This window comes from Balaenoptera ricei, chromosome 5 (genome assembly GCF_028023285.1).
Source record: "Balaenoptera ricei isolate mBalRic1 chromosome 5, mBalRic1.hap2, whole genome shotgun sequence".
Taxonomy (NCBI): Eukaryota; Metazoa; Chordata; class Mammalia; order Artiodactyla; family Balaenopteridae; genus Balaenoptera; species Balaenoptera ricei.
In genome coordinates, this window is record NC_082643.1 from 138,374,304 (window position 1) to 138,393,445 (window position 19,142).

General features: G+C 38.3%; 1 protein-coding gene across 18 annotated transcripts in view; it reads right to left on the reverse strand.

Moving 5' to 3' along the window:
- Positions 1-19,142, reverse strand: part of ELF2 (E74 like ETS transcription factor 2) — a 93,824-nt gene that overhangs the window by 15,760 nt on the left and 58,922 nt on the right. For 2 of the 18 annotated variants that reach the window (XM_059923618.1, XM_059923617.1), the window contains exon 1: positions 5,091-5,410. The exons of 9 other annotated variants lie outside the window; for them this stretch is intronic. In XM_059923618.1, coding sequence (XP_059779601.1) covers positions 5,091-5,148 — 58 coding nt within the window. In that variant the 5' untranslated portion in view covers positions 5,149-5,410. Of the gene's footprint in view, positions 1-30; positions 162-2,542; positions 2,565-2,714; positions 2,884-3,668; positions 3,939-5,090; positions 5,411-19,142 lie in introns of those variants that run through there. 7 more of the 18 variants (XM_059923624.1, XM_059923620.1, XM_059923622.1 and 4 more) reach the window with 5 other exon arrangements.

The following is a 19,142-nucleotide window of genomic DNA, read 5'->3' on the forward strand; positions in this document are numbered from 1 at the left end:
GGCATCACTCAGCTACCACACCTGACTCACCACAGCTTATTCTCTAACATCCCAGGACTGCACCAGTAATAGGCGAGCGAAGAACACAAACGAACGGAAAGGTAAAGGTCTGGGGCACTCCATCTTTATCCGTTCCCCTTCGACTTTTCTAATCTATACAGCTGCGTTATAAGGTTAAAAAGGGAAAGAGAATAAAATCATTTTCTACAGTAGCGCTGTCTGATAAAAATATAACGAGAGCCACGTGTAATTTTTAAAGGTCCAGTAGCCACGTTAAGAAAATAAGCAGAAGGGCAAATTAATACCTTTCATTTAACCCAGTATATCCAAAACACTAACATTTCAACATGTAGAAGAGGTTTACATGTAAACAACATGTAAAGAAGTTTTCCACTGCTTCAGTTTTTATGTTTAAATTAAATTAAAAATTTGGTTAATCAGCCACATTTCAAATACTCAATCGCCACATGAGGCTAGTGGCTACGGTACTGAAAAGTATAGACTAAATAAAACTGTAATTCAGCTATTCTCAAATTTTTCTGGTCCAAGGACCCTTTTACACTCAGATTACTGAGGACCACAAAGAGATTTTGCTTATGTAAGTCCTATGTTTAGATACTTATCCTATTTGAAATTAAAGCTAAGAAAACTTTAATATGTTTATGAAAAATAACTTTTCTAAAACAAAGAAAAATTTAGACAGTAGCTTTATTTTACATTTTTGCAAATCTTTTTAATACATGGTAGAAAACAGTTGGATTCTCGTAACTTGCTTCTTCATCCGATCTGTTCTATCAAGCCATGTAGCCTCTAGAAAACTTCTGTGAACACTTGTGGAAGTGAAAAGGCAAATAACGTCTTAGCGTTACCGTGAAAACAATCTGACTTCACGGACCCCCTGAAAGAGTCTGGGGAACTCCCAGAATCCCCCATACCAGAGATTTTAGTATTAAAGAACTGCAGCTATAATTTATTATCAAATGTAATCAACAACACCCAAATTCCATCCTCATGTTTCTGTAAGTTTTAGCTTCTAAACATAAAATCAGTGTGTAGATGAACAATTATGATTCCTTTTCCATAAGTACAACAGTACTTTGTCGACTTACACATGAAGGATTTTTTTTTTTAAACTCTTCATAAATCAAAAACACTCTCCTGCCTGCCTCTCTACCAATTAAATTTGTCCCTAAAGGAAACTGATGTTGGATTACCCTGAATGACTAATTTACACACTGTTACTCTGTAACTCAATTTCTGTATGAATTTTAGTACTAATGCTGCAATGAATTCTAAAGAGTAATTTCTTAAACACATTTTCAAATAAATTTTTAAGAAATTTATGCCATTCTTCCAATTTTATTTCAACATATGCTTCATCTTTTCATAGCCCGATACATTTTTTTTTCAAATTGATGTTCTTTTCAAGATTGATACTAGATATTCCAGTTTACAGTAAATTAGAAGATTTTCAAGTTCAAATTTCATGATGAATTTTGACAAACTAGACAGATTTGTTCTGTCCATAAAAATACTTAAGGCTGCATTTCCAGAAGAATTTCCCCCTTCCATTCAATAACCGTGTTAAAGTAGAACAATACTTCTTTCCTAAGAGCTACCCTATTTCTCAATTCTCAAATTCTCCACTTTCTCAATTTTCAGTTTCTCAAAAAAAGGAAGAAAAAAGTCAAGGAATGTACACCTGAGAATAAGAAGGCAGAATATTTTAAATTGAAAATCTTCCAGAAAATCAGACCACGTGTACACAATGCTTTCGCATAAGTATTAATAAAGTAACATTCATATTTTCCTAGAGACTAGAAATGAGCTTAATTTACTAAATAGACTATATCACAGTCTTATTCAACATACAGACATGGCCTCAAGCTCCAATTTGGTCCAAAGATTGGCAAAAGAAATCAACCCCTCCCCATTACACAACGACCTTACAGACAAATTCACTCATAGAGTGTAATGTAAAGAAATCCAAGCAAAAAGAGAACCTTCGCTTTCCATTAAATATTTCTGAGCCACCTATAGTTTCAGAGCTTTAAAAGTTATTAGGGATCACCTAGTCAACGCTGTTCTCTTACAGAAAACAAAGCCTTAAAGAGCTAGTTTAGTGACAGGTAGATGAAGATTCGTTGTCTCCTGACTTCAGGGTCAAGGCTCTTTCTCGGACACCATGTTGCCAGTGAAAGTTTTATAAAGTATGTCAAGTCTTTACCACAAAAAATATTTTGTATGTGAAAATGAAAGTGATTTTTAGTAAATAAGCTTAGGTGTTTCATTCTTTATTCAAATGCCTCTGACAGCATACATGTTGATAACTAAAGCGAAAGCTGATAGCTAAGGTTGATAGTTAAAAGTCTCTGAAGGGAGGAAAATAAAAGCAAAACTATATCCTCTAGCATCTTAACGTCTAACAGTAATGGTAATTCTAAGTGCTTTATAGTTACTTAGAAACAACAGTTATGCTAACCATATTCAATTTAAAGCTTATCTCCTCTAGAAGTTTTCCTTAATAGCATTCTACACTTACCAGGAACCCATACAGCAATCCCTGTAGTTATATTAACGTTTATATATTGTACAGATTTTCATCTGTCTCCTTAATTAGACTTAATCTTTGTGAGCAAGAATTACCTCTAACACTTGATGACCTCCCTCAAGGGAATGAAAAGATACTATTAAGTCCATATACAAATACAAACCTTACAAACATTACCCTCCCAACATCACTGGAAATTGGCAGCAATAAAAATTTCGATCCATGATTCTTCATTTTCTGGGCCACCTTTCCTCCTCCACTTTTAACTCACTGAGTAAACCTTGGATAAATCAGCAAACCTGTCTCAAATTTCCTTCTAAAACAAGGTTTATAAAGGAACTTAAGATTACACGAATATGACTGAGAAAATAATTTGAAAACAATTATACGTAATATGTATTCTTTACAGAACATTATAATCACAAAGGAAATTTCAACTGTAAGGTTTCTATGTACTAAGGAAATGCAGTAGAACTGGAAAACAACATTTAACTTAAAAAAAAAAAAAACCCTGATCGAAAGAAGATAAACTTTTCTATTTGTAAACTGTAAACTGTCTATATGTTAAACTGTGTATATGTATCCACTCCAAGCAAAATATCTACAGGTAACGTTCAGTTGTGACGATAATTCCAAAAGCTCAGGACAAAAACACCTTCTCTTGGCAAAATTAAGCCCTCTTACCCTTACCTTTACAAAATTCTAACTGCGTGGAGTATTCTAAGGTTCTCACAACCACTGGGAACATTTCCGGAAAGGTCCATATTCAGCACTACTGACCCAACAATCCATGAAGTATCGTTAGTACCAATAATATAAAGCCAAAAACTCCATCCCTTAATCCATACAGCATTAACGGACTGAACGTACACAAACAGACCAAGTTCTCATTGTGCTCTGCCTCCTTTTCCTTAATGTTTAAGTTCTTGTTCTAATCAGAAAATAACTGTCAAATGCATTTTAATCACTACTCAGTAAACTGTGGTTTTTTTCTTTGGGACCGTGTAGCGTTCTATTTTACAGATTAAGTTCTGTTAAAGGTACATGTAAGTTTATGATTTCTCCCAAACGAACTGAATCACAAGAGTTTCACCAACAAAACGACTAACTCCCCAACCTAAAAACACTGGATGTAAAACAGCTGGTAAGACCCTTTACAGCAATCCTCGTCGGTGACTCTTCCCCATCTTCCAATTCCCACCGATGGCGATATGAAAGAGAAGCCAGGGAAAGGAACACTGACGCTCACTGCAGTAGGTAAACCGTACTCAAGCTCCGCTACGCCGACTCAGGGCCCTCGCTGCGCTGTCTGCTATTAAGTAAAGCCGCTTTCCCTATGTAACTTAAGTCCGTGCCCTTCCGCTGCAGCAGTGGCGCCGCACATCCCCCACCGCCGCGGCCACTTCCGTGTTTACACTCCTCTTCCCTCCAATTCCATGCGTACATTGTCAGCTTCACTCCCGCCCAATCTTCATTGGCCCAGCGCGGGCCAGGAGTCCCGCCCCCAGAAACCAACGCTCTTATTCGGAACATCGCAGCGAGCGGATTGGAACCCGAGGCCTGTCAATCCCGGCCGTTCTGTCCTCTCCGAGGCGCTTCCGCTGTGGTGGGAGGCTTGGGGGGGAGGGGGAAAGGGGGCAATTCCGTGAGGAGACTTCCCTGGGGCCAAGACTCCCTCCCGCCCGCCCCGCTCCTCCACCTTCACCCGCTGTTTACAAAAATAAACGTTCTCCTCTGACGCCCCAGCGCTCCAGCGCAGGGGTACAAAACATACTCCGTGTCTTTGCCATCCTCCCCCCTGAAAAACCCACCCACGAGGCAAGGGGCATAAGCCTACTTCTCCACAGCCGCCCACTGAACCAGGAAAGGGAGGCGCGCCCCCGAGAGAAACACCCCCCCAGGCCGCTCCACATTATTAAGGGACCCTCTCGAGAACCGTTACTCCCGAGTCCGCACAAGGTGGGGATGTGAGGAGGAGGGTCAGAGCAATTTTTTGGCGGGTATCGGTCTACCGGACGTGGCCCGGCGCTGCCTCGTCCGCGCGGAAGTCCAGGACTTGCGGACCAAGTCTGAAAGGAGAACGGGGCGGGGGTGGCGAGCGTCCACCGGAGAAGCCCGCCGCCCCCGACCGCGGGCAGCAGCGGCCTCTGCGGCCAGACAGCGTGGCAGGCGCAGCCGGGAGACAACAGCCTCACTCACTTCCTGGTTCCTCGGCAACTGGGGTGAAGCGCACAACTCGTCCGCCCCCGAGTCCCCAACTTAACTGCGGCTCGGCCGCCCGGCAGCCGCCGCCGCTGCTCCACAAACCCACCCTGAAGCGACAGCGCCGGATCCCAGGCAGGTTACTCTCCAAGGTGATCACTTCCTGATTCGTCGCCTCCATTACTTCATTCACAACCCCCCTTTCCCCCGGCCGCCCCGGTGACCGAAGGGGACACCGGACCCCCTGCACTGACCGCCACAGGGGAGCCACCCCGCCCCCTGTGCACCCCCTCTCCTGCTGCACCGATGCACGGGAGGAAAGTTCCCCTGTCCTTACCAGCCCGGATGAGCAGATCCAGCTGGTTCGTGGGTCCCTCATGCAGAGACGTCGCCATGTTTATCCCGGGGCTGGAGCTGCTGCTTCACATTGACTTACACCGTGAGCAGCGGCGGCAGGGGAGGAGGCGGAACCCGCGGCCGGAGACACACGCCGTGCGGCCGACACACACTCACGCACTCGCACACACTCCGACGCCCGGATCCTTGCGCGTCCTCCGACAGGAAGCCGAGGCCGGCCCGCCTCCCGCCGCCGGGCTGAGAAACCCCACCACCTAACGGCAGGGGCGGCGGCGGCGGCCGCCTCGGCTGGCAACGCGATCCTTCCGCCCCGCGCCCAGACAGGAAGTCCCGGACGCCCGCCCCGGAGAGCGGCCCGCGGCGCGGGGGACACCTGAGGCAGGGAGTCGTCCCGGGGGCCGCGGCTGGGACGAGGCCCCTCGGCAGGAAGACGCACGTTTCACGCTCTGCGGAAGAGAAGTCTGCAGTCGTCCCCACGCTAGAGGAGAGCCATTAATCAAATTTTCTTTCTGGAAGAGCTCTTAATGCCCAGTCCCGCAGCTGGACGGAAAGGTGGCTAATTAATTAACTTGTTGGGCCGTGTCAAAGCGTAGGCTGCGTGTAAGCCGTTCACTTGAAAGCGCTGCGCTGAAAAACGGGCATACCAACCCCAAAAGTCAAACCTACAAAATATTGCCACGGCTTTCCTGGGACAAAGTTAGGGGCTTCCAGCCACTCTCAGGGACCGACGTCGCCCTCTTCCCTCTACAGAGGTACGGAAGAGCACACGAGACAGGTGTTTATTAGCAAACAGAACATGCCAACCTCTGAGACATTAGATTATCCTCCCCCAGTCGGCTAGCCATGAAATTTATGTACCCTCTTACATTTCTGTTTGGTTCGCTCGGAAGCAAACGAACGTCTTCACTTATATCATCATCTGCGTTTAAAGATCTTTTTGATAAAACTAACCTTATTACAAATAACGTACATACTGAATACAGTAGACGCGGGAGCTAGATTGCCGTTTAGTGACTATAGACTTACTGACAACACAGGAAACCAAGCCTCTAAAATGACCCAGATGAAGCTTCATTAAAACAAACACAAAAAATGCTTCCCTGGGTTCAAAATTTCATAATATGAAAAAAACTGAAAAGGTTGCCTATAGTTGTTTCTCCACAAAACATAAAACAGTGCCTCCTACAGAATAAGTGTTCAAAAAGTTATTTGCTGAATAAACACAAAAAAGATTTGGTCGTTACAAATTCTAAATAACAAGGTGTAATTTTTATGACTTAAATTGAATGAACTGTGACGATGACTAGAGAAAACAGTTTTTTCCGGTGGTAATATTAATACTATATCGTTTTACAAATGTTTGCCCAACAGGTGCAACTTCAGAGTTGAATCCACAGCCCATGACTTTGCTTTTTCCATTTCTTCTGAATACTCATTTATTCTTTTGGGCCTTTCCCCTAGCCCTACCACCGTGATCCCCACCTTCCCAAAGAAGAACCCATACGCCATTTCCAAAGTACAGCCCCCCTGAAACCAAACAGGGATCTCTTCCTTGTGTTAGGTAAACTTGCCACCTATTAGACAAAAGAAACTGTATGACTGGTAGCTTTTATTTTTTATCTCTAGTCAATTTAAAAGAAGGATCATCCATTGACCGGCAGCATCATAAACTGAGACAGTTTCCAGGTGCGAGGATGGTAAGGCACGCGAAGGGGCTAATTGCTAGCTTTAGGCAGAACACTGAAATTGACAGCAAATCTGAATTTCCACTCTTAGCAATCATAGATATTCGTGTATTTAGGAAGGAAGAGAGTAAGTAAGCCAAAGGTGTGTTTTTTTCTGGAGGCGACAGCTTGACTTGGCTCAAAAAGAAATACTCTTCTCACTGTGGGAGTCAGTTTGCAGCCTGACACACAACTTTTACCTCACTCTTTGCTTCTTGAGGGTTAGCTTTTAAAGAAAGGTAACGGTGTGTGTGTATTTCACTCGCGGTACATCTTAATTATATGGACTCATATCAGCCTTATATTTTAAGTTCCAAGCGAACAGAAGCTGTATCTATTCCTGAATCATACTTCACAGTTAGTATATACACATATATAGGATTTATGCATATGTGTGTGTATATATATATTAATAGAAATTAATGCAGAAACGCTGGAAAATATTCCTATATATTTAAAGCTCTTATAAAAACACAATTCCCTGGGGTTTAATGCAATTCTGTCTTGCTACTATAACTAGGCTTTCAAAAGCCACCAACACTTTTCAGAGACCAGTAATACTATACTAGGACTAGCAAGCAAGGTGAGGCCGCTGCTGGAAATACAGACTGGCACAAACTTTCAAGAAAGCAATGAGCATTATATATCAAGAGTCTTAAAGAGGTAAATATCAATATATACGGATCTAGGAATTTCATTTCCGGGGCCTAGCCTGGGGAAATAATCAAAAAATGCAATGGATTGTTTTAATAAAAACATGTTTGAAGAATTTTTAACAACATGGTAAAATATTAAAAATATAAATGTGGCAGGATTAAAATATACAGTATGTCCCCTACATACAGATGAGTTCCGTTCCAAAAAAGCACGTTCGTAAGTCCAATTTGTAAGTCCAACAAAGTTAGCCTAGGTACCCAACTAACACAATCAGAGGGCAAGCTGCAATTTCACTCACGTCTGACGCTGATGCAACACATGTTCGCATTTTTGAAAGTTCGCAACTTAAAGGTTCATATGTAGGGGACTTACTGTGTATGCATTTCGTCCACACAATATGACTCAAGCCATGTAGTATATGTGAATATATGTGTACATAACATGTATATGTGTGTATATATACACACACATTCACACACACACATCGGCATTTCTCAAGTCTTCAAGGTTAAGCAGAATTTTCTCAAGTATTAATAAGCAGAATTTTAAAAATTGAATAAGACTAGGTAGGTTGGCCTGGTGGATACCTTAGAGCATATTCTGCTAATAACATTACAGAAAGGCAGACTCTACATCAAAGTTATTGCTGTGATCTAGTAGGTAAATAATAGCTAACTCTTAATGAAATAAAAGCCACCAAGATAAGTGCTTTACCTTCATTTTTTTCACTTATTCCTCTCTACATTCCTGTTAATAGATATTACTATTGTGCTCATTTTATAGATGAGGAATCTTGATGAAGGTCATAGTGTTCAGGAGAAGCAGAGCCAGGATTTGAACCCACGAACTCTAACTCTAGAGCCCTTCCTCTCAAACACTCCCCAAGCACCAAAGTAACAAGGCCTGTGTATCTGCTATGATGCATTTAGTACCTACTGATTTTCTTTTCTGAAAATTCTTTTATATTCCTCCCTTCAAGAGGTGGAATCTAATTCCCCTCTCTCCTTTTGAGTGTAGGCTGAACTTAATGACTCACTTCTAACAAAGAGAATAGAGCTGAAGTGATGGTGTGTGACTTCAGAAACTGTCTGCTTGATCTCTTGCTTTGGGTCACTCAGAGGAAGCCAACTGCCCATTAGGCAAGGAACAATGGCATCCTGCCAACAGTCATGCGACTGAACTCTCTAGGACACAAACCCTCCAGCCCTAATCAAGCCTTCAGATGATTCCAGCTTCATGAAAGATCCTGAGTTACGAACCATAGTAAGCCAATCCCCAATCCTTAATCTCAAAAACTGTAATATTGATATAATGTTTATTGTCTTAAACTGCTAAATTTGGGACGATTTGTTAATCAGCAAAAGATAATTAATACAGAAGAAAGGAGCAGTTTAAACTCCCAACTTGTCACATTTCACAGCTTAGATAAAGAAAGAAGGGTAGAGTTTTAAAATGACCTCTTTCAACTACAAAGTCCTGAGTTCTTTCCATGTCTTTCATCATAGTCTGAGCATCAATTCTTTCATCCTCCAGCCTCTCCGTTTTAAAAATAAGTAAGTCTTCAAAATATAATCATTATCATTAAAGTCTAATATAACCAAAAATAATTAGATACCCTTGGCTATTTGAATGATTTTATGGTCCTGTAGTAACCAAGATGGAAAAAAATTTTGAGAGATATGTAAATATCCAATTGTTTCCAACACCATATAGGTTTTAAATATTTTGACTTATAGCTTGTTCTGGTTATTTCCTTCGTATATTTCCTTTATCTAGTAAACAGAATCATAGAAGGTTATGGTTGAAGAGATGCCTCGAGACAAGGTCACCTAGAGGTTTTCAAAAAATTAAGGAAGGACCTGAACATCATCATCTCTTTTCCTGACTACCATAAATGACATATATTAAACTTAAAAACCAAATATATAACTGTGTGCTCTATCAGATACAAGTACCAAGGTCAACAGGCTTCAAAGTTTTAAAAAAAATCACACGTAGGAATCAAAGGGAGGAGACATTCTACCCATTTAATGTTATTTTCCTATAATTTGGGAGAAGGATGCCAATTTCCTATTTGAGTAATGACAACTCTTTAACCACCAATGGTAGAGTTATTTGAGAATCACCGATTTAATCCAATGCCCTAATTTTACACATCAGGAAACTGAGGCTCCAAGAAGTTAAATAATTTAACCAAAGTCACATGGTATATATCTCACTCTTTCAAGGTTAAAAATTCTACAAAACAATCTTCTATAAAACTTAGAAGTTACAAAATGGATGAAAAGTTAAATCCATTTTACTATTATTATATTTATATAAATTATAAAGTGGTTGATGTTTTGCTTTTTAATGTCAAAGCTAGAGCAATGGTCAAGAGTCTTTCTGAGAAATTAAGAAAAAAATGGAAAAAAAACTTTGAGCAGTGAATGGTAGGAGAACAATAAGAGGGGGTCTTAAACAGTCTGATGCAGCTGAACTAACAATGAAACTCAAAGCTGGGGTATGGTGTGTTGGGCATGTTTAGAAGAAAAAAAAGGTAGGAAAACTAAGGTCTAAGAAAAAATATGTCTATCAAGGACAACAAGCTGGAATCAAGAGATTTAGGACCATTAAGTAAAGCCTGGTTCATCAATACTGGAAGACAGATGAGACACAGGAGTGCAAGTCTACAGCTTTACAAAGAGAAAAGATGGACTATTTCATATGTTTTATACTACTATATGTTTAATTCACTATTTTCAGTTTTTTATACTACTGATTCATTTTATTTAATAGTTAGGTTTTATAAAATATTATTAAAGTGAAGATGTTTGAATCCATGGTCACATATTCATTCATTTATTCCATAAATAATTACCCAGCACCTACTTTGAGCAAGTTCCTGTTGTAGGCACCTATTACTACACCTGGTGGCACTGAACTACGTAGCAAAGGGAAAAAATTAAGCCTTCTCAATTCAGACAGAACCCACACCAAGTGTGAAATTTGCTTATACATGAAATTAGAGTAGTAGTGGGTATGTGCTACATTTTGGACCACCACCCAGCAGAGTTAAATATTTACATGTATAAAAGCCTTCATAAGGCATGGATTTTAAATAGGGGGTTCACAAAGGCAAAATTTTATTAGCAAAATGTGCATTTTTTCTGAGGAAGAGGATCATGACGATTTTCAGATTCTCAAAGAGCTCTATGACTCCCAAAAGTTATTTTATCATAAATTATCTAGCCATATGCATTTATCGACCATAAAAACCCTATGATGAGCAAGGATCCAGCATGTACCATTTCCGAAACTGATAGTTTGGATTAGCTTCCCATGTTTTCTGCATTTTACTTAACTTATCCCTGGGCCAAATTCTCCTTGAGCTTGTTGATTCTTCACTATATGGTTTACACTAAGCAAAAGCAGCCACTCCTAGAAGACTATCTGTCAACTGAGTCTTGCAGCTAGTCTTTTCTAATGGATGTTAGACAAATAATTGCTTTCAAAAAGCATTTATTAAGTACCATATGTTTATGACACCATACAAAGTGAATTAAAATGGTTAATGATCTCTCTATTTTAAATAACATTTATAACAACTGATTTCAAGGGCTTGGGTTCTTTATTATCATTAGGGAATGTACAGTATCTTGAATATTCTGGAAATTTTTTTCAATTCCTGTGAAACTTTACAAGGGCTAATGCATGATTCTTATTTAGCATGTTTATGAAAAGATTTACAATGGAGTTCTTAACTAAAACATATTGCAACAGTAAGTCAAATTCTATTTTGATTGATTCTAAAAGGAATATTCAAATAACTAATTTCTTCCCCTCTTACAATATAGCTTCTGCACCTATCCACTGAAAAGTTCTTCAAAGGTCAACATCAGCTTTTAATTGCCAAGCCCAGCAATCTCTTCCTAGTTTCCACCTGACTCTACCTCTCCAAACAAATGAAATTACTGACCACCCCTTATTAAACTTCCCTTCATATGATTTTCATGACAATAAACTGTCTGGCTTTGTTTTTTTCCTATTTGTTTTTTTTCCCGTTGACTTCGCCTACTGCGGCACAACCCTCAAATGTGACTGTTCTTCCAAAGCATGAGCCTTAGCCACTTTCTCTCTTCATTCTCCACTCTCTCAAGAATGGTAGTTAGTATCCATTCACCACCAGGGCTTTCAATATGATTTCTGAACTGACTCAAAAATCAGCATCTCTAGGCTTATTATTATTTTTTTTAGTGCTACGTTCTAATTTCCAATAGTACGGTAAACGTCTTTATTTGGATAACCCACTGGTACCTAAAGGTCTTTTATCTACAAATCTCCTTTGTTTCCTCTATCAATAACATCACCTTCATCCCAAGCTAGAAATCTTGAGTCATCTGTGTTCCTTGTTTAGGAAGTCATATCTTGTACAATTTTTGAGGAGGATTTTAAATGTATGTGAAATTACCAAAAAAAAAATAATAATAACAAACAGTCACGACCCCTGCGTCCAGAACAAACAACTGTTATCATTTTGTCATCTATACTTGAAGATGCTGTTTTTCCCTAAGAAATAACACATTACATGTGGAGATAATAACATCTTTGAGAACTACCCCCAGTCCTCATTCACCATTCCATCTCTCCGAAGAAACCACTATCATGAGTTTTGTGTATATTCTTCCAGTCTATGTTTTACACTTTTATGTTTTCACATGTGTGTACATTTATGCATGTGTGTGTGTGCATGTATCCCAGAATGACATACAGTATTACTTTGCGTGCTTTGGGTACATAAATGACATTATACTATATATGCCATTCTAAAATTTATTTTTTTCATTCAAGATTCATATTCTATCCATGTTGGTATAAGTAAATATAGCTATGCTTTTTACTTCAAATTATCCCAGTGCATACATACACCCCATTTTGTTCAAAAACTTATCTACTGATAGGCAAATAAAGTTATCTATTTTTTCTTAAGCATGTATGCTAGAGTCTCTCCACAGTATACACCTACAGAGAGAATTTTTAGGTCATAGAATAAGTGCATTTTAAATTTATATGTTACTCTTTCCAAAGTGGCTATGTAGGTCTAAAATCCCACTAGTGACGTGTTAGTGCTCCCATTTTTCTTACATTCTTGTCAATACAAGATATAATCAAACTTTAAAAATGTTTGCCATCTGTTGGACGGCAGGAAATTTTTCACTGTTGTACTAATTTGCATGTACTTAGAGTAAGTACTGAGGATAAACATTTTTTTCATATACTTACTGGCCATTAACATTTCCCCTATGAATTTCCTATTCATATCCTTTGTCATTTTTCTATGACACTTTTTTTGTCTTACTTAGCTGTAGAATGTTAACATACACTAGACAATAATTCAGATATGTGTTCCAACTATCTTCTGTCAGCCTGCTGTTTGACTTTTACTTTGGTTTGTCTACGGTATCCTCTATCCTACAAAAATTTTAAGTTTTGATCCAGCCAAATTAATATGTGCTTTCCCTTACAGTGTATGTTAAATAGCCCATGGAATAAAAAGGAAATTATAAAGGAATTGAGAAATATTTAGAAATGAATTACAATAAAAATACAACATGTCAAACTATATGTGACACAGCTAAAACAGTACTCAGATGCCAGGAAATGAAAAGGTTTAAAAATATATAAGCTAAACATTCAGTTGATAAAGATGGAAAAATCAACAGAACAAACCCAAAGAAAAAAGAAGGAAGGAAGTAATAAAGAGCAGGAAAAATGAAATAGCAATAATTTTAAAAAATAGAAAAGATTCACAAAACCAAAAGTTGATTTTGGAAAAGATTAATAAAATAGATAGACCTCTGCAAGGATAACCAAGAAAAGAAGGTACAAATGAGATACAGAACAAAAGGGGAGAAATAACCACAGATACCATACATATAAAAATAATAAATCAGTATTATGAACAATTATACACTAATAAAGTTGAAATTTGGATGAAATGTATAAAGAAGCTGTATAAACTATATAAAGAAAAACCTGAATAGAATAGTAAGTAGCAAAGAAATGAAAATGTAGCCCAAAACCTCCTCTCTACAAAAAAAAAAAATTACAGGCTTAAATGTCCTTTTAGGCAAATTCTAGCAAATTTTTAAATTAATTCTTATCTTACAGAAATTGTTACAGAAAATAGGAGAAAAAAAAAGTGAAAGCAACCTAGGTTATTTTATGAGCCTAGTGTAATCTTGATTCCAAGATTAGATAAGGACAATACAAGAAAAGAAACTATAGTTCCATATTACTTATAAAAGGTCCTTAACTTAAAGCAAAACAGAGCAAAATGATGAGTAACATGTATCCTCAAACGCAAGGAGAATTCAATGCCTGAGAATTCATTAATTAATTGATCACGTTAATATATTCCGGAAGAAAAATCATGACTCATCAAAGAATGCTGAAAAAGCATCTGACAGGATTCCATGTATAACTAACACAAAAACAAAACCAAAGGACAACACGGAAATTCCTTAACCTGGTACATGTTATATACTAAAACCTACAACAAACATTAAACTTCAAGTTGAAACTTCAGATACACTCCCTTCAAGATTAGGAAAAAAACAGGACTGCCAATGGGAATGTAAATTGGTGCAGCCACTGTGGAAAATAGTATGGAGGTTCCTCAAAAAACTAAAAATAGAACTACCATATGATCCAGCAATCCCACTCTTGGGTATATATTCAAAGAAAACAAAAACATTAATTAAAAAAGATATATACTCCCCAATGTTCATAGCAGCATGATTTACAACACCCAAGATACAGAAGCAGCCCAAGTGTCCACTAACAGATGAATGGATAAAGAAGATGTGGTGTGTTTATGCACACACACACACACACACACACACACATATATACACAATGGAATACTACTCAGCCATAAAAAAAGAATGAAATTTTGCCATTTGCAACAACATGGATGGACTTGGAGGGTATTATACTTGGTGGAATAAGTCAGACAGAGAAAGAAAAATACTATATGATATCACTTATATAAGGAATCTAAAAAAATTAAACTAGTGAATATAACAAAAAAGAAACAGACTCACAGATACAGAAAACATACCAGTGGGGAGTGGGAAGGGGGAGGGGCAAGACAGGAGTAGGGGATTAACAGGTACAAACTACTATGTATAAGATAAATAAGCTACAAGGATATATTATAAAGCATAGGAAATAAAGCCAATCATTTATAATGACTATAAATAAGAGTATAACCTTTAATAACTGTGAATCACGGGACTTCCCTGGTGGCACAGTAGTTAAGAATCCACCTGCCAATGCAGGGGACGCAGGTTCAATCCCTGGTCTGGGAAGATCCCACATGCCACGGAGCAACTAAGCCCGTGTGCCACAACTACTGAGCTGGCAAGCCACAACTACTGAGCCCACGTGCCGCAACTACTGAGCCCGCATGCTGCAACTACTGAGCCCGTGTGCTGCAACTACTGAGCCCGTGTGCTGCAACTACTGAAGCCCACGTGCCTAGAGCCCATGCTCCACAACAAGAGAAGCCACCGCAATAAGAAGCTTGCGCACCACAACGAAGAGTAGCCCCCCTCACTGCAACTAAAGCCCAAGCACAGCAACGACGACCCAATGCAGCCAAAAAAAAATTGTGAATCACTATGTTGTACACCTGAAACATATAATATTATAAATCAACTATACCTCATTAAAAAATTTTTCTAATTAAAAAAAAATTTTAAGAGAAAATCCACTACCAAAAAAAAAAAAAATAACCAGGAATGCCAATTAATATAACTATTCCTAAACATACTGGAGTTCTTGATGAACATCATAAGGAATAAAAAAGAAAGAAGATGACTGGAGACTGGAGAGAAGGAGGGCTGAGGTGCCTCAGATGAGGCCATCCTAGACCAGTAAGCTCCCAGCTGATCCACAGACAACCACAAACAGGAGAGTAAAATGTGGTGGATGTCAATCAGGGAGAATTATGCAGCAGTCAGAAGCAACAGATTATATACATACAAAGCAACATGCACGGATATTAAGAATAGTATTTACTAAAAAAAAGTAGGAAACAGAGTAAGATACATAGTACCATTACTATACACTTTAAATTTATACAACATAATATATACACTTAATACACTAAAAAAATACCTATTAATCAAATTAAATTTGATGCTTATGAGGGAGGGAGACTGGATTTTTATATAAATAAAAAGAATAAAGAGGAATAAATAAATCAATTGAAAAAATAATAAAAGACGGTATGAAACAGGGCTCTAGCTTTACTTTTCTCTTTATAAAAAACTAGCTATCCTAATATAATCTACCAAATAGTCCTGCCTTTCTATAAATCCGTGTCTATTATATACTAGGCATAAATACATGCTTGCTCTTTCTGGGCTCTCTAGTCTATCCTACTCAACTATTCATCTGTGGGCCAATCACACATTTAAAAATACTGTATAGTTTTAGAATCATTCTTTATGAATAGGAGGGCAAGTACCATACACTTTGTTCTTTTGCAGAATTATCTAGACTATTTTTGGACCTCTACCTAAGAGTTTGTCAAATTCCACCAAAAAACAGTCCTCTTGGAATTTTGACTAGAACTGTATTGAATTTATAGATTAAAAGGGGAAGAATTAACAGCTTTACCATGTCCAGTTTTCCATGTGTTTGTGGGTTAAAGAATAAAGTCAGTGAAATGGTTTTGGTCTCTTTAGGTTTTCTATTTCTTCTTAAGGAAGTTGCGTATCTCTTCATTTATTTATGTCCCTCCACAAAGCAAAATTCTTATTTTTATAGGTATTGCATATTATTGTTAGATTTATTCCCAGATACCTAATTAAGTTTTAAAAACTATTATGAATGGGATCTTTTTCGTTTCATTTTCTGATTACTAGTCTTGTATACAGCAACACTGACGAATCTTCTAAGTAGTTTTAAAGTCTATACACTTTTAAATTTTGTGTGTAAACCTCGCAAATAACAGTGTTTCTGTTGTTTCTTCCTTTCTGATCTTTGTCTTTTATTTATTTTTCTTGCCTTATTTGCATTTGCTAGGCCTGCCAGTATAACGCTAGTTAATAAACATGGTAAATGGAATCGTTTCCCCATTAATTATGAAATTTGCTATAGATTTTTAATATATATACCTTATCAAGTCCCAATCCAGATTGAGTCTTTTTTTTTCGGGGGGGCTGCCTTGGGTCTTCGTTGCTGCGCGCGGGCTTTCTCTAGTTGCGGCGAGCGGGGGCTACTCTTCGTTGCGCTGCGCGGGCTTCTCATTGCGGTGGCTTCTCTTGCTGTGGAGCACAGACTCTAGGCGCGTGGGCTTCAGCAGTCGTGGCACGTGGGCTCAGTAGTTGTGGCTCGTGGGCTCTAGAGCGCAGGCTCAGTAGTCGTGGCGCACGGGCTTAGTTGCTCCGCGGCATGTGGGGTCTTCCTGGACCAGGGCTCGAACCCGTGTCCCCTGCACTGGCAGGCGGATTCTTAACCACTGAGCCACCAGGGAAGCCCAGATTAAGAGTCTTTATCTTCAGAAGATGATGAATTTTAGCAAATGCCTTTGCATCTACTGAGACGATAATATGGGCTTTCTCCTTTAATCTATTCATATGGTAAATTACATTAATAAGTTTTCTAATATTTAGCCTTCCTTGCCTTTCTAGTATGCATTTAGTCATTACGTATTTTTTGATGAGTGCTGGATTTGATTTGCTCTTTTTTTTTTTTAATGCTTTTCCATCCATGAAATAACTTACTTTATTTTTCTAATTTTTTAAAAATGTATTTATTTTTTGGCTGCATTGGGTCTTCATTGCTGTGCGCAGGTTCTCTCTAGTTGCGGTGAGTGGGGGCTGCTCTTCGTTGCGGTGCACGGACTGCTCATTGTGGTGGCTTCTCTCGTTGCGGAGCACAGGCCCTAGGCGCGCGGGCCTCACTAGCTGCGGCACGGGGGCTCAGTAGTTCTGGCTCACAGGCTCTAGGGCGCACGCTCAGTAGTTGTGGCACACAGGCTTAGCTGCTCTGTGTCATGTGGGATCTTCCCAGAACAGGGCTCGAACCCGTGTCCCCTGCATTGCCAGGCAGATTCTTAACCACTGCGCCACCAGGGAAGTCCTAATTTGCTATTCTTAATTTAGAACATTTGTAGCTATGATCATACATAAATTCAGCAAGAAACTTTCTTTTTTTATACTAGATCAGTGTTAAGGTTAAGGTTATACTAGCTTCATAAAATGAGTTGAAAAGCTTTCCCTCTTTTACTGTTTTCTATGACAGTTTGTACATGATAGGGATTATGCATCCCTTGAAATTTTAGAAATAGAACTGGGTCTGATAAATTTTATTTGAATGAGGGGATGCATATGTAAAATTAAAGACCTTAAATGGTTATTGATTTGCCTAGGTTTTCTATTTCCTCTTGAGTCAGCTGTAATTTATATATATATACATATATATATATATATATATTTTAGTTGCTCACTTTGTAGGTTTTCAAATTTTATGGCAATAGGTTGTTTATAGTATTTTCTTATGGTTTTTAAACTCTCTATTCTGTTGGTCATATTTTTGTTTTTAATAGTACTCATTTTTCCTTGATCTGTCTTTATAGAGATTCATCCATTTTTATTAATTTTACGGTATTAATAATCTATTCTGTTCTATTTTCTATTTAATTAATATAGACTTAGTATTTCTTCTACTAAATTTGGATTTATTCTGTTGGTCCTTTATTAACATCTAGAGTTGAGCAGATGCTCATTTTATCAACCTTTCTTATTTTCCAATTAACCCACTTAGAGCTATTAAATTTCTGTGAGTTCTGCTTAAGTTCACATCTAAATTTTTGCATGCAATGCTTTGTTATTTAGCTACAAATATTTCATAAATTTCATTTCCTCTTTCATTCATTAATTAGTGAGTTTTTATTATTTTATTTTATTTTTATTTTGGCCACACCGCACAGCTTGCGGGATATTAGTTCCCTGACCAGGGATTGAACCCAGGCCCACAGCCCACGGCAGTGAAATCACCAAGTCCTAACCATTGGACCACCAGGGAATTTCCAATTTGTGAGTTTTTAGTTGCCAATATTATAAGTATTTTGGTTGTCTTTTCATTGTTGATTTCTAACTTTATTGCATTATGATGAAATAGTATATTTTGAATGACACTGATTTTCCAGACATTGTTGAGATTCTTCTCTGACATAGTACACAGTTAAAAGCTGACCTGTATATAACTGGAAAAAGAAAATGTACGAAGTTGTATTTTATTCAGTTAACTACAATGTTCTATAGATCTCCAGCTTATAAAATTTGTTAATCCTGTGGTTTAATTCTTTGATGTCATTTTAAATTTTGTGTCTGCCTGATTTTTCAATTTTGACAGAGTTTTTTTGTTTTTTTTGTTTTTTTTTTTGAGGCAAGGAATACGACTTTATTCAGAAAGCCAGCAGACCATGGAGATGGCAGACTAGCGTTTCCCGACAAAGGTGTTTTAAAGTCCCAGTTTTGTAGACATGTCCACTTCGCCTTGCAATTCTGAAAGTTTCTATTTATTTATTTATTTACTTACTTACTTACTTACTTACTTATTTTGCCGCACCACGTGGCTTACGGTATCTTAGTGGA